Source organism: Triticum dicoccoides, chromosome 5A (genome assembly GCF_002162155.2).
Source record: "Triticum dicoccoides isolate Atlit2015 ecotype Zavitan chromosome 5A, WEW_v2.0, whole genome shotgun sequence".
In the NCBI taxonomy this organism is placed as follows: Eukaryota; Viridiplantae; Streptophyta; class Magnoliopsida; order Poales; family Poaceae; genus Triticum; species Triticum dicoccoides.
This window is the reverse complement of record NC_041388.1, coordinates 478323463-478338512: the sequence shown is the minus strand read 5'-3', so window position 1 is coordinate 478338512 and position 15050 is coordinate 478323463. Positions and strand designations below refer to the sequence as shown.

General features: G+C 42.3%; 1 protein-coding gene across 1 annotated transcript; it reads left to right on the top strand.

Annotated features, from left to right (window-relative positions):
- The first annotated feature begins 1534 nt into the window (after positions 1-1534).
- Positions 1535-14810, top strand: LOC119302330 (E3 ubiquitin-protein ligase UPL1-like). Its single transcript, XM_037579368.1, has 15 exons — positions 1535-1629; positions 1716-1919; positions 2042-8492; positions 9235-10322; positions 10427-10726; positions 10812-11019; positions 11130-11386; positions 11465-11736; positions 11927-13034; positions 13108-13254; positions 13338-13418; positions 13504-13729; positions 13814-13953; positions 14061-14167; positions 14271-14810. Exons 2-15 carry the CDS (start codon positions 1746-1748, stop codon positions 14371-14373), a joined length of 10662 nt encoding a protein of 3553 aa, XP_037435265.1. The 5' UTR covers positions 1535-1629; positions 1716-1745; the 3' UTR covers positions 14374-14810.
- The last annotated feature ends 240 nt before the right edge of the window (positions 14811-15050 follow it).

Here is a 15050-nt window from a genome sequence, read left to right as displayed (position 1 = left end):
CCGATTCCCTTCGCGTTCTTAATTTTAGGGTTTTGATCGGGGTGGTTGTTGGTGCGAACATGATTAGTTTGGCTGAATCCTCACTAGGTCTTACGCTAGGGTTTTGATTTGACGCCGGCGTTGCTTTGGTGCCCGTTCTGTGGTAGTGTTCCGGTTTATGAGCCTCTCTCGGGGATTGGTATGAAGCGTGGGAAGTGGTGCTGCGGTTAGTACTTAGTGTTTAAGGTGATCTCTTGTTCAGGTGTTTGTGATTGGGTTATCTTAGAAAAAGTTACAACGTTTTGCCACTGAAGGATCCTATGTTTATGCTGGCACTGTTGTGGTGCTATTCTTTTACCACTACATGCACCTGTATAAGTGCGATACCTATGTTAATGTGGTGCCTTTTGTTGGTACATCAAGTGCAGTAGCGCATAGGATCTTAATCTAACTGTGGCGTATGTCCCTCCATGAGGTTCATACCATGTTGAGAAGCACCAAACTAGTTTTGATTGATGGGTTCTACGTACAAGGGTTTGTTTTCCATGCTGTTTGTGCTTATGCGTGTAGTTGTTCCTTCTTCAGAACTTATGGGTCGCAACTGGATGCCCTCCAACTTTCTGGATTTTGTGTTGTGGTTTTGTCTGATGTGCCTGTTAAAGGACAATACTTGTGGTGGTTGTTGTATTGTTCATGTGGAGTTTGTCATCCTGTTTTCGCTGACTGTAGGGCTATATCACTATTGTGTAACGTGGCCATCTATGCTTGTGATTTGTACACCTAAATAAGACATTCGATAGCAGCTTCCATGTTGATTCTCTGTACATGTTATCAGCATTTCAGTCGAGGTTACACATTTGGTTCAAATATAATGTAATTACTTCTAACTCATGGAGGCTACCAATGTGTTTCAGAGGTAGTTTAGGTTATAATAATAATGGCTTTAAAAGGTATTATGTTTGCTATTTTTTCTTTTGTTTCTAGATTGTGTAGTTGATTAGAAGATATGTATCTTGATTTTGCAGATGCATTAGTGCCCTGTAATTTTTATTATCAGTACTAAGTTTCAAATTTAAAGGTTTGTATGTTTTAGGGTGTAGCCAGAATTTCAGATGGTCTAAAATACTAGGGACCTTGCTCGAATTAGATTATAGTAAACCTGTGCTCTAATGTCTGAGGGTAAATACTATCTGAGGGCCACTTGTAACGAACTATTTCAATGGACTTCAGTGTCCTATTCAGCTTGTAGTTAGCAATGGTCAACTGTGCTCTTATACTAGTATTAGAATAGAACACAAATGTTTAGTTAGTGGATATCGTACTCTTGCAAAGGTGCAATAGTTCCCTCACATTTTCAGGATCAAGTGGTTAGGTATGATAGGAAGGTTTGCGTGACATCATAGTAAGTATGCTTGTTTCTCGAGTGTTTTTTTGAATGAGGTGTGATTTTTTTGCGATATGTGCACCTCTGTGCTTATATACATAATTCATTTGTCTTGTATCATGGGAACACCTTTTATAAACTGGTTATAAATCACGTTCTATTTTTTGCAGCCAGCAAAAGTTAAAGCATTTATTGATCGTGTAATCAATATTCCACTACATGACATTGCCATACCACTATCAGGCTTCCATTGGGAGTTCAATAAGGTGACAGTTTTACTTCTTCTGAATTTGATTTCAATTATGTTTACACTTATTTTCCTTACCTGCTTACTGTTAACATTTGGTTGCAGGGAAATTTTCACCATTGGAAGCCTCTGTTTATGCATTTTGATACGTATTTCAAGACATACATCTCTTCTAGAAAGGATCTTCTCTTGTCTGATGATATGTCTGAGAGTGAACCGTTGACAAAAAATACCATCTTACAAATTTTGAGAGTTATGCAAATTGTGTTGGAAAATTGCCAGAACAGAACAACTTTTGCTGGTCTTGAGGTAAGCTGGTGTTTTTTTTAATGTGCGTTTGAACTTCTTTACTAATGTCCCAGAGATGGGAATTTCAGACCCTTATTTTTATTCCACTTAAACTGATCATTGCCATCTACTCCTTGTATCAGCATTTTAAGAATCTGTTGACATCATCAGATCCTGAGGTAGTTGTTGCGGCTTTGGAAACTCTTGCTTCAGTGGTGAAAATAAATCCTTCAAAACTACATATGAATGGGAAACTGATCAGCTGTGGAGCTATAAATAGCCATCTTCTATCATTGGCCCAAGGATGGGGTAGCAAGGAGGAAGGTCTAGGCTTGTATTCCTGTGTTGTGGCAAATGAGCGAAATCAGCTGGAGGGGTTGTGCTTATTCCCAGCAGACATGGAGAACAAATATGATGGCACACAGCATCGTCTTGGGTCCACTCTTCATTTTGAGTATAATTTGGCACCTGTCCAAGATTCTGACCAAGCCAATGACAAGTCATCTAATCTCTGTGTGATACATATGCCAGACCTGCACCTTCGGAAGGAGGATGACTTGAGCATATTGAAGCAATGTATCAACAAGTTTAATGTGCCTCCAGAGCACCGGTTTGCCTTGTTTACAAGGATAAGATATGCACATGCTTTTAATTCTCCGAGGACATGCAGGCTATATAGCCGCATAAGTCTCCTTTCTTTCATTGTTCTCGTGCAATCCAGTGATGCCCATGATGAACTGACATCGTTCTTCACAAATGAGCCGGAGTACATAAATGAGTTAATCCGGCTTGTTCGTTCAGAAGATATTGTTCCTGGGCCCATTCGTGCACTGGCTATGCTTGCACTGGGAGCACAGCTAGCAGCATATGCATCATCTCATGAGCGAGCTAGGATACTGAGCGGTTCAAGTATCATCTCTGCTGGTGGAAACCGCATGGTCTTGCTCAGTGTTCTGCAGAAAGCAATATCATCCCTCAGTAGCCCTAATGATACTTCATCTCCTTTAATTGTTGATGCCCTTCTGCAGTTCTTTTTGCTTCATGTGCTGTCATCTTCGAGTTCTGGGACCACCGTTAGGGGTTCAGGGATGGTTCCACCTCTTCTGCCTCTCCTGCAAGATAAGGATCGTTCCCACATGCATCTTGTCTGTTTGGCAGTAAAGACCCTTCAGAAGCTGATGGAGTACAGCAGCCCTGCTGTTTCCCTGTTTAAAGATTTGGGTGGTGTAGAACTTTTGTCTCAGAGGTTACATGTGGAGGTGCAGCGTGTTATTGGTGTTGCTGAAATTACTTCAGTGGTTGCTAGTGATACATCGAAATCAGAAGATGACCATCTGTACTCACAGAAGCGACTGATTAAGGCTTTGCTCAAGGCATTAGGTTCCGCTACATATTCTCCTGCGAATCCTGCTCGCTCTCAAAGTTCCAATGATAACTCTTTGCCCATGTCACTTTCCCTTATATTCCAGAATGTTGGAAAGTTTGGTGGTGATATATACTTCTCTTCAGTTACTGTTATGAGTGAGATAATACATAAGGATCCTACATGCTTTCCTGCTTTGAAGGAACTTGGTCTTCCTGATGCTTTCCTGTCATCAGTGACTGCTGGGGTGATACCATCTTGTAAAGCTCTTATATGTGTACCCAATGGCCTGGGCGCAATCTGCCTTAATAACCAAGGACTTGAGTCTGTCAGGGAAACTTCAGCGCTGCGTTTTCTTGTAGAGACGTTCACTAGTAGGAAATATCTGATACCAATGAATGAAGGTGTTGTTCTTTTAGCAAATGCAGTGGAAGAGCTTATTCGTCATGTGCAGTCCCTTAGAAGTACTGGTGTTGACATCATCATTGAAATAATCAACAAACTTTCTTGTCCTCGTGGTGATAAAATCACTGAAGCAGCCAGCGCTGAAGAAAAAACAGATATGGAAACAGATGTTGAAGGGCGTGATTTAGTAAGTGCCATGGATTCTGGCGCAGATGGAACTAATGATGAGCAGTTTTCTCATTTGAGCATTTTCCATGTTATGGTATTGGTGCACAGGACAATGGAAAATTCAGAAACTTGCAGGCTGTTTGTAGAAAAGGGAGGTCTACAGACTCTGTTGACACTCTTGCTGCGACCTACCATCACCCAATCTTCTGGTGGGATGCCTATTGCTTTGCACAGCACTATGGTATTTAAGGGCTTTACTCAACAGCATTCTACTCCACTTGCGCGTGCATTCTGCTCCTCTTTAAAGGAGCACTTGAAGAATGCCCTACAGGAACTTGATACAGTTTTTAGGTCATGTGAAGTGACTAAGATGGAAAAAGGAGCCATTCCATCACTTTTTATTGTTGAATTTCTGCTCTTCCTAGCGGCATCAAAAGACAACCGCTGGATGAACGCTCTACTCTCAGAATTTGGTGATGTCAGCAGGGATGTCCTGGAAGATATTGGAAGAGTTCACCGGGAAGTGCTTTGGCAAATTTCACTTTTTGATGAGAAGAAAATAGAGCCTGAAGCTAGTTCTCCTTCAGCAAATGAGGCCCAGCAAGTTGATGCTGCTGTGGGCGACACTGATGATAACAGATACACCTCCTTTAGGCAATATCTTGATCCTCTTTTAAGGCGACGGGGCTCTGGGTGGAACATTGAGTCTCAGGTGTCTGACCTTATCAATATCTATCGTGATATGGGCCGTGCAGCTACTGACTCTCACAGAGTTGGTGCTGATAGATACCCTAGTACAGGGTTGCCCTCAAGTTCCCAGGATCAGCCATCCAGTTCATCTGATGCAAATGCGAAGTCAGAAGAGGACAAGAAAAGGTCTGAGCATTCATCCTGCTGTGACATGATGAGGTCACTTTCTTACCATATTAACCATCTGTTTATGGAGCTTGGGAAAGCAATGCTGCTTACATCTCGCCGTGAGAACAGTCCTATAAATCTATCTCCATCTGTTGTGTCTGTTGCTAGCAATATTGCTTCTATCGTGTTGGAGCACCTCAATTTTGAGGGGCATACAATCAGTCCAGAGAGGGAGATTACTGTTGCTACAAAGTGCCGATACCTTGGAAAGGTTGTTGAGTTTATTGATGGGATATTGTTGGACAGACCAGAATCATGTAATCCAATCATGGTGAATTCTTTTTATTGCCGTGGTGTAATTCAGGCTATCTTAACCACATTTGAAGCTACCAGTGAGTTGCTTTTTGCAATGAACAGGCCACCCTCGTCACCTATGGAGACTGATAGTAAAACTGGGATGGAAGAGAAGGATACTGATTGTTCATGGATTTATGGCCCCCTTTCCAGCTATGGTGCAGCTATGGACCATCTCGTAACATCATCATTTGTTCTTTCTTCATCGACAAGACAACTACTTGAGCAACCTATTTTTAGTGGAACTGTCAGGTTTCCACAAGATGCAGAGAGATTCATGAAGTTGCTTCAATCTAAAGTCTTAAAGACTGTTCTTCCCATATGGGCCCATCCACAGTTTCCAGAATGCAATCTTGAGCTAATCAGTTCAGTCACATCGATCATGAGGCATGTTTACTCTGGGGTAGAAGTAAAAAACAATGTTAGCAACATGGCTGCTCGTTTGGCTGGTCCACCCCCTGACGAGAATGCAATTTCCTTGATTATAGAGATGGGCTTTTCTCGTGCCAGAGCTGAAGAAGCATTAAGACAGGTTGGAACAAATAGCGTTGAGATCGCGACTGACTGGTTGTTCTCACACCCGGAGGAGCCACCAGAGGATGATGAACTTGCTCGAGCTCTTGCTATGTCTCTAGGGAATTCTGATACACCTGTTCAAGAGGAAGATGACAGAACTAATGATCTTGAGCTTGAGGAAGTAAATGTTCAGCTCCCTCCCATGGATGAAGTATTATCTTCATGTCTTAGGCTGCTACAGGCAAAGGAAACATTAGCTTTTCCTGTCCGGGATATGCTTGTGACTATCAGCTCACAGAATGACGGCCAAAACCGTGTGAAGGTGCTTACATATTTGATTGATCATCTGAAGCAATGTCTTGTGGCATCTGATCCTTTAAAGAACACTGCACTATCTGCTTTTTTCCATGTTCTTGCTTTGATTCTCCATGGAGATACCGCTGCCCGTGAAGTTGCCTCAAAGGCTGGTCTTGTCAAGGTTGTTTTGAATCTGCTGTGCAGCTGGGAGTTGGAGCCAAGGGAAGGTCAAACAACCAAGGTTCCCAATTGGGTTACTTCCTGTTTCCTTTCTGTTGATAGAATGCTCCAGTTGGAACCCAAGTTGCCAGATGTTACTGAGCTTGATGTTCTCAAAAAGGATAATTCACCTACACAAACATCTGTTGTGATTGATGACAGCAAGAAGAAGGATTCAGAATCTTCCTCAAGTGTAGGGTTACTGGACTTGGAGGACCAGGATCAACTTTTGAGGATATGCTGTAAGTGCATTCAGAAGCAGTTGCCTTCCGGTACAATGCATGCTATTCTTCAGTTGTGTGCTACACTGACGAAAGTCCATGTGGCTGCTATCAGTTTTCTCGAGTCTGGTGGCCTACATGCGTTGCTAAGTTTGCCGACAAGTAGCTTATTTTCTGGATTCAACAGTGTGGTTTCTACAATTATCCGTCATATTTTGGAGGATCCCCATACTCTTCAGCAAGCTATGGAATTGGAGATACGCCATAGTCTTGTCACGGCTGCTAATCGGCATGCAAATCCTAGGGTTACACCACGTAATTTTGTTCAAAATTTGGCGTTTGTTGTATACAGGGACCCAGTGATATTTATGAAAGCTGCCCAAGCTGTGTGCCAGATTGAGATGGTTGGAGATAGACCGTATGTTGTTCTATTGAAGGACCGTGAGAAGGAAAAGAGCAAGGAAAAAGAGAAGGATAAGCTGGTTGATAAGGATAAATCATCAGGTGTTGCCACAAAGATAACATCAGGGGACATGGTTATGGCATCCCCTGTAAGTGCCAAAGGGAAACAATCTGATTTCAGTGCAAGGAATATGAAATCTCATCGCAAGCCACCACAAACCTTTGTCACTGTTATTGAGCATCTATTAGATCTAGTCATGTCCTTTGTCCCACCACAAAGAGCTGAGGACCAATCTGATGGTTCGTCATCCATGGACATGGATATTGACTCTAGTTCAGCAAAAGGTAAAGGGAAGGCTGTTGCTGTCACACATGAAGAGTCCAAGCAAGCAATCCAAGATGCTACTGCATGTCTGGCTAAAAACGCATTTGTCCTAAAGCTGCTCACAGATGTACTATTAACTTATGCTTCTTCGGTTCAAGTTGTTCTTCGCCACGATGCTGAGTTGAGCAGCACGCGAGGTCCTACTCGGACCAGTGGTGGAATATTTAATCATATATTGCAGCATTTGCTTCCACATGCTACAAAGCAAAAGAAAGAAAGGAAGCCTGATGGTGATTGGAGGTACAAATTGGCAACAAGGGGTAATCAATTTTTAGTGGCTTCATCTATTCGTTCTTCAGAAGGACGAAAAAGGATCTGTTCTGAAATCTGCAGTATATTTGTTGAGTTCACAGACAATTCTACTGGTTGCAAACCTCCAATGTTGAGAATGAATGCTTATGTTGATTTGCTCAATGATATTCTGTCAGCTCGCTCACCAACGGGCTCCTCACTTTCAGCAGAATCTGTAGTTACATTTGTTGAGGTTGGCCTTGTCCAGTGTTTAACGAAAACCCTTCAGGTTCTTGATTTGGATCATTCTGATTCAGCAAAGATTGTAACTGGTATTGTCAAGGCTCTTGAAGTGGTTACTAAGGAGCACGTTCATTTAGCAGATTTTAATGCTAAAGGGGAGAACTCATCAAAGACTGTTTTGGAGCAGAACAATGTAGATTCATCATCAAATAGGTTCCAGGTTCTTGACACAACTTCTCAACCAACTGCAATGGTAACTGATCACAGGGAAACTTTCAATGCTGTTCATGCTTCAAGAAGTTCAGATTCAGTGGCAGATGAGATGGATCATGACCGTGATATAGATGGAGGTTTTGCCCATGATGGTGAAGATGATTTTATGCATGAGATTGCTGAAGACAGAACAGGAAATGAGTCCACAATGGATATTCGGTTTGATATACCACGTAATAGAGAGGATGATATGGCTGAAGATGAAGATGACAGTGATGAAGATATGTCAGCCGATGATGGTGAGGAGGTTGATGAAGATGATGATGATGAGGAAAATAACAACCTGGAGGAAGACGATGCCCATCAGATATCTCATGCTGACACGGATCAGGATGACCGTGAGATTGATGAAGAAGAATTTGATGAAGATCTGCTAGAAGAAGAAGATGATGATGAGGAGGATGAGGAGGGTGTAATCCTTCGCCTAGAGGAGGGGATCAATGGAATTAATGTGTTTGACCATATTGAGGTTTTTGGGGGGAGCAACAATGTTTCTGGGGATACACTGCGTGTAATGCCATTGGACATTTTTGGCACAAGACGGCAAGGCCGTAGTACATCTATATACAATCTGCTTGGGAGAGCAAGTGACCAAGGTGTACTTGACCACCCACTCTTGGAGGAACCTTCGATGTTACTTCCACAACAGAGGCAACCAGGTATCCTCGTAAATTTGTTCTGTTTACACATTTTAGGCTCTGTTTGGATGCAGGTCATTTCTAAAACCACAGTTTCCAAAAACCAGTGTTTGAAGTCCTAGTTGCAATATACCACAGTATGCAGATAGTGAGGTTTCCTGCAGTATTTGTAAAGCTACTACTAGGTGTTTGGCACCTGCACTATTTCATAGAGTATTTTGTGTATATACATATTATTACTGAAATTGAGAAAGTTTAACCAAAATTGCACAGTATGCATGTGAAGCAACAAAATTCATCTGCTTGCCTGAATATATGTGAATACTGATAGGCTATAACTAGCTCATATTGGTCTGTTGCTTGCTTTATTTGTATATCCGTTGTCCTGTTGGCTTGTTTCGTGATAATTTTGGCATGATAAACTTCTCCTGTACAGCTTCAACATCATTTTTTGCTCCGGTTCTGTAGATGGAGCCAGACGGGAAGATGTAGCATTGCTTTCTTGTTTTTAAAAAAAGTCAAGAGTGGATATTTTATTACTCCAAAAAACTATTGTATCAGCAATACTACGGTTTACAAAGCGTATTACTTGAAGCGGAACACCTCAAATGATTTCTAAACTCCATTTTTTGAGAAACTGTGTTTTTTTAAAGATCTTCTAAAAATGCTATGCATCCAAACAGTGCCTAAGCAGTTAACCTTCTTAAACTGTTCCAGCCTGGGAGATCATGCATAGCTTAACCAAATTATTGTCTCTTTTCAGAAAATTTAGTTGAGATGGCTTTCTCTGATCGGAATCATGAAAATAGTTCTTCCCGTTTGGACGCTATATTCAGAAGCTTGCGAAGTGGACGGAATGGACACCGATTTAATATGTGGCTGGATGATGGCCCCCAACGCAATGGATCTGCTGCCCCTACAGTACCTGAAGGCATTGAAGAACTTCTGCTCTCTCAGTTGAGAAGGCCTATGGCTGAACATCCTGATGAGCAGAGCACACCTGCTGTTGATGCTCAAGTAAACGATCCTCCCAGTAATTTCCATGGGCCAGAAACTGATGCAAGGGAAGGATCAGCAGAACAAAATGAAAACAACGAAAACGATGATATTCCTGCAGTAAGGTCTGAGGTGGATGGCTCTGCAAGTGCTGGTCCTGCAGCTCCTCACAGTGATGAACTTCAAAGAGATGCATCCAATGCAAGTGAGCATGTCGCAGATATGCAATATGAACGTAGTGACACAGCTGTCCGTGATGTGGAAGCAGTAAGCCAAGCAAGCAGTGGTAGTGGTGCTACTCTAGGTGAAAGCCTCAGAAGTTTAGATGTGGAAATTGGAAGTGTTGAAGGACATGATGATGGTGACCGGCATGGCGCTTCAGACAGGACACCTCTGGGTGATGTACAGGCAGCTACTCGATCGCGGAGGCCTTCTGGAAATGCAGTACCAGTCAGCAGCAGGGACATATCATTGGAGAGTGTTAGGGAGATCCCCCAAAACACAGTCCAGGAATCCGATCAGAATGCCAGTGAGGGGGATCAGGAGCCTAACAGGGCTACTGGGACTGACTCAATAGATCCTACATTTTTGGAGGCTCTTCCAGAGGATTTACGGGCTGAAGTTCTTTCTTCACGTCAAAATCAAGTGACTCAGACTTCCAGTGAGCAGCCTCAGCATGATGCGGACATTGATCCTGAATTCCTTGCTGCACTGCCACCTGATATACGTGAAGAGGTTCTAGCTCAACAACGTGCCCAACGGTTGCAACAACAGTCTCAAGAGCTTGAAGGACAACCAGTTGAAATGGACGCTGTATCAATTATTGCAACCTTCCCTTCGGAAATACGGGAGGAGGTATAATCATGTTATTGATCTGTCTCATTTTGAAGCTTTTTTTGGCATAACTTGCTCTATGATTCTATCTTCAGTTACTATTATTTGATTTGCTTTTATTCCAGGTGCTTTTGACGTCTCCTGATACTCTACTTGCTACATTGACACCTGCACTAGTTGCTGAAGCCAACATGTTGCGTGAGAGATTTGCTCATCGATATCACAGCGGTTCACTATTTGGCATGAACTCCAGGAACAGGAGGGGAGAGTCCTCTCGTCGTGGTGATATCATTGGTTCAGGCCTTGAAAGAAATACTGGTGATTCGTCCCGTCAAAAGGCCAGCAAGTTAATTGAAACTGTAGGGACTCCTCTTGTTGACAAGGATGCTCTCAATGCTCTTATACGATTACTTCGAGTTGTCCAGGTAATTCCCTTTCTTTGTCTGGTGGTTCTACTGTTTCTGGTGGTGCATGCATAGTAATAATAACTTTTGCCTCTATTATCTACAGCCTATATACAAGGGCCAGCTGCAGAGGCTTCTCTTGAACCTTTGTGCTCACCGGGAAAGCAGAAAGTCGCTGGTTCAAATTCTGGTGGACATGCTTATGCTTGATCTGCAGGGCTCTTCTAAGAAATCAATTGATGCAACAGAGCCGTCATTTAGGCTATATGGGTGCCATGCAAATATCACATATTCACGCCCTCAATCCTCAGATGGTAATTAATTTTGATCTTGTTTCAGTTTTTGTTGTCAGTTTGATTGTTCCATTGCTATATATTTGCTGAGAATTCTATCTGACTTGTCATTTCTTTGTTGCGATAAACAGGTGTGCCACCACTGGTTTCCCGCCGTGTGCTGGAAACTCTGACATACCTGGCAAGAAATCATCCAAATGTGGCTAAGCTCTTACTCTTTCTTCGGTTCCCCTGCCCGCCCACCTGCCATACTGAAACACTTGACCAGAGGCGTGGAAAGGCTGTCCTTGTGGAAGACGGGGAACAACAGAGTGCTTTTGCACTCGTTCTACTTTTGACTCTATTAAATCAGCCTCTTTATATGAGAAGTGTAGCTCATCTTGAACAGGTTCACAATTTGTTTTCACCATTTTCGAAATAGATATTTTTCTTGGTTGAGTTTTTCTTAATCATTTGATATTTGTAGTTACTCAATCTTCTGGAAGTTGTCATGCTTAATGCTGAGAATGAAGTAAATCAAGCTAAGTTGGAAAGTTCATCTGAGAGACCGTCTGGACCTGAGAATGCAATACAAGATGCCCAAGAGGATGCCAGTGTTGCTGGATCATCTGGAGCGAAGCCCAATGCAGATGATAGTGGTAAATCATCCGCAGATAATATAAGTGACCTGCAAGCTGTTTTGCATAGCCTTCCGCAAGCCGAGCTTCGGTTGCTATGTTCATTGCTTGCGCATGATGGGTATGAACTTCTAACTTCAGTGAACTTCCTCAGTAATTTATACAATTTGTTTTCCCTATTGGCTTGCATTGCCATAATCATGCACACTATTGTTTTGCTCAGTTTTATTTTAGTATTTGATAAGTTTTTGTGTTAGATGTTCTTGTATCAGTTATCCTTGCCTAATAGGTTGGTCCTTATTTGTTTCCAGGTTATCAGACAATGCATATCTCCTTGTAGCAGAAGTTCTGAAAAAGATTGTAGCTTTGGCTCCTTTCATCTGTTGCCATTTCATAAATGAGCTTTCACGTTCGATGCAAAATTTGACTGTTTGTGCCATGAATGAGCTTCACTTGTATGAAGATTCTGAAAAGGCAATTCTGAGCACATCATCAGCCAATGGCATGGCAGTTCTAAGAGTTGTGCAGGCCTTGAGTTCTGTTGTCACATCTCTGCAAGAGAGAAAAGATCCAGAGCTTCTTGCAGAGAAGGACCATTCAGATTCCCTGTCCCAGATTTCTGATATTAACACAGCATTGGATGCATTGTGGTTGGAGCTAAGCCACTGCATAAGCAAAATAGAGAGCTCTTCAGAATATACATCAAATTTGAGTCCAACTTCTGCAAATGCAACTAGAGTATCAACTGGTGTAGCACCTCCCTTGCCTGCTGGAACCCAGAATATATTACCGTACATAGAATCCTTTTTTGTGACATGCGAGAAGTTACGTCCAGGACAACCTGATGCTGTTCAAGAGCCTTCAACATCTGATATGGAGGATGCTTCAACATCTAGTAGTGGGCAAAAATCATCTGCAAGCCATACCAGTCTTGATGAGAAGCACACTGCTTTTGTTAAATTCTCGGAGAAGCACAGAAGATTGTTAAATGCTTTTATCCGACAAAACTCTGGGTTGCTAGAAAAATCATTCTCTCTGATGTTGAAGGTCCCCCGCTTGATTGATTTTGACAACAAACGTGCATATTTCCGGTCTAAAATTAAGCATCAGCATGACCATCATCACAGTCCTGTTAGAATTTCTGTCCGACGGGCGTACATTTTGGAAGACTCTTATAATCAGCTTAGGATGCGCTCACCCCAGGACTTGAAGGGTCGACTCACGGTTCATTTCCAAGGAGAAGAAGGCATTGATGCCGGTGGACTCACAAGAGAGTGGTATCAGTTACTATCACGAGTGATTTTTGACAAGGGTGCCCTTCTATTCACGACTGTTGGAAATGACTTGACATTTCAACCAAACCCTAACTCTGTGTATCAGACTGAACACCTCTCATATTTCAAATTTGTTGGACGAGTGGTGAGTAAAGGATTATTGATATTATTATTACTACCAGCTACCACCACCACTACTAACAATTTTTTCTCCCTAGGTTGGAAAAGCGCTCTTTGATGCCCAACTTTTGGATGTCCATTTCACTAGATCTTTCTACAAGCACATACTTGGTGCCAAGGTTACTTACCATGATATTGAAGCCATTGATCCTGCTTACTACAGAAACCTTAAGTGGATGCTTGAGGTATGTATTTTTGTGTCTACGTTTATGTTTATGCCGACTGTTGACTGTCCAGATGTGACGTATTTTCCTTTTCTTTTGTGCAGAATGACATAAGTGATGTCCTGGACCTCACATTTAGCATGGATGCAGATGAAGAGAAGCTGATATTATATGAGAAAGCTGAGGTACGCCCTCTCCCCCCCTTTCTCTCTGTTTTGCTCCTTTCTCTCTTTGGTTAATGTGGTGACTGTAAGTACCAACTCTATGCAGGTAACTGATTGTGAGTTGATTCCTGGAGGGCGTAACATTAGGGTCACCGAGGAGAACAAGCATGAATATGTGGATAGGGTAGCAGAGCATCGTTTAACCACTGCAATTAGGCCTCAGATTAATGCTTTCATGGAAGGATTTAATGAGCTCATTCCTCGCGAGCTAATATCCATTTTTAACGACAAAGAGTTTGAACTGCTAATCAGTGGACTCCCTGATATTGACTGTGAGTTGAAAGAGTTAATTCAGTTCTATAATGATCCGTTTAGATCTTGCATGTGCTCTACTTATTTTGTACATCTGCTTTCAGTGGACGACCTAAAGGCAAATACCGAGTATTCTGGCTACAGCATAGCTTCACCAGTTATTCAATGGTTCTGGGAAATTGTACAAGGTTTCAGCAAGGAGGACAAAGCTCGATTTCTCCAGTTCGTTACTGGCACTTCAAAGGTATTTGGTGAAAGCACGACCTTTTAAATTGTGAAGCTATTATTGTTTATGAAAATTTGTTCTAGGGTACCTGTTAACTCCTGATCCCGCTTTGAACTGAACCGCAGGTACCTTTGGAGGGTTTCAGTGCGCTCCAAGGAATATCTGGGCCACAAAGGTTCCAGATACACAAGGCATACGGCAGCACCAACCATCTGCCCTCAGCTCATACTTGGTAACCAATCTTCACTAGTCCGTTATGCTTTTGACTTGTCAGCAACCATAATTGTTTCATTTAGGTATATACTGATTTGCTATTCTGCTTCTGCTTGCTGCAGCTTTAACCAACTGGACTTGCCTGAATACACATCCAAAGACCAGCTGCAGGAGAGGTTGCTATTGGCTATTCATGAGGCAAATGAAGGGTTTGGATTTGGTTAATCAGTCATTCCCGCACTTGTGCATTCGCTGCTGGGTATTTGTACAGATAGTACGGGAGTTGCAATAGGCAAGTGGGAATGTGTGCGTGCTTGTTCCACAGTCTGCTAGATCCCACTAGTTGGCAACATGAAGCATCAGCCTTAGGCACTACCAGGAGGTTCTCGATATTTGTTGGGAAATGGCCGAGATCTACCAGAATCATTGCATTGCAAACAAGTTACTGCAAAGAATGTGCAGTGAGTGGGAGTTTAAACAGACACCAACTATTTGATGTTCATAATATTGTTTTTCTTTATGGTCAGCTTTGACCGTTGCCCTGTTAAAATGTCATCTTGTTTACATTGTATTTAGCTGGAAGATCTTTTGAAGTCTTTTATAGATGTGCGGAATAGACTGGTAGAATGCAGCAATAAGACGAGTGCAATTTTCTCATAATCTGTTACTCATCTCGTCTCTTATGCCTCTTCTTGTGGTTGCATCTGTTAATCATTCAATACCTGCCAAAGGTCAAACCACATAAGCAAAACCGTATGGTCTGACGGTCACAGCAAAGAGTATCCTAGTCGCTTTCATGTCTACAGTGCCCTGAACTACAGCAGTAAAAGAGGATACGACTCGTGACTTGTTAATCATGGCTAAAACACAAAGGGGACGCTGAGCGGGGCAGTTGTTAGTTC

Excerpts from the sequence above, each read along its gene's own strand:
- LOC119302330 (XM_037579368.1), top strand. The coding sequence starts at position 1,746 with ATGCATTTTGATACGTATTTCAAGACATACATCTCTTCTAGAAAGGAT. Across the intron at positions 1,920-2,041 it reads CAACTTTTGCTGGTCTTGAG|CATTTTAAGAATCTGTTGAC; the intron begins GTAAGCTGGTGT and ends TCCTTGTATCAG. Across the intron at positions 11,737-11,926 it reads TCATTGCTTGCGCATGATGG|GTTATCAGACAATGCATATC; the intron begins GTATGAACTTCT and ends ATTTGTTTCCAG.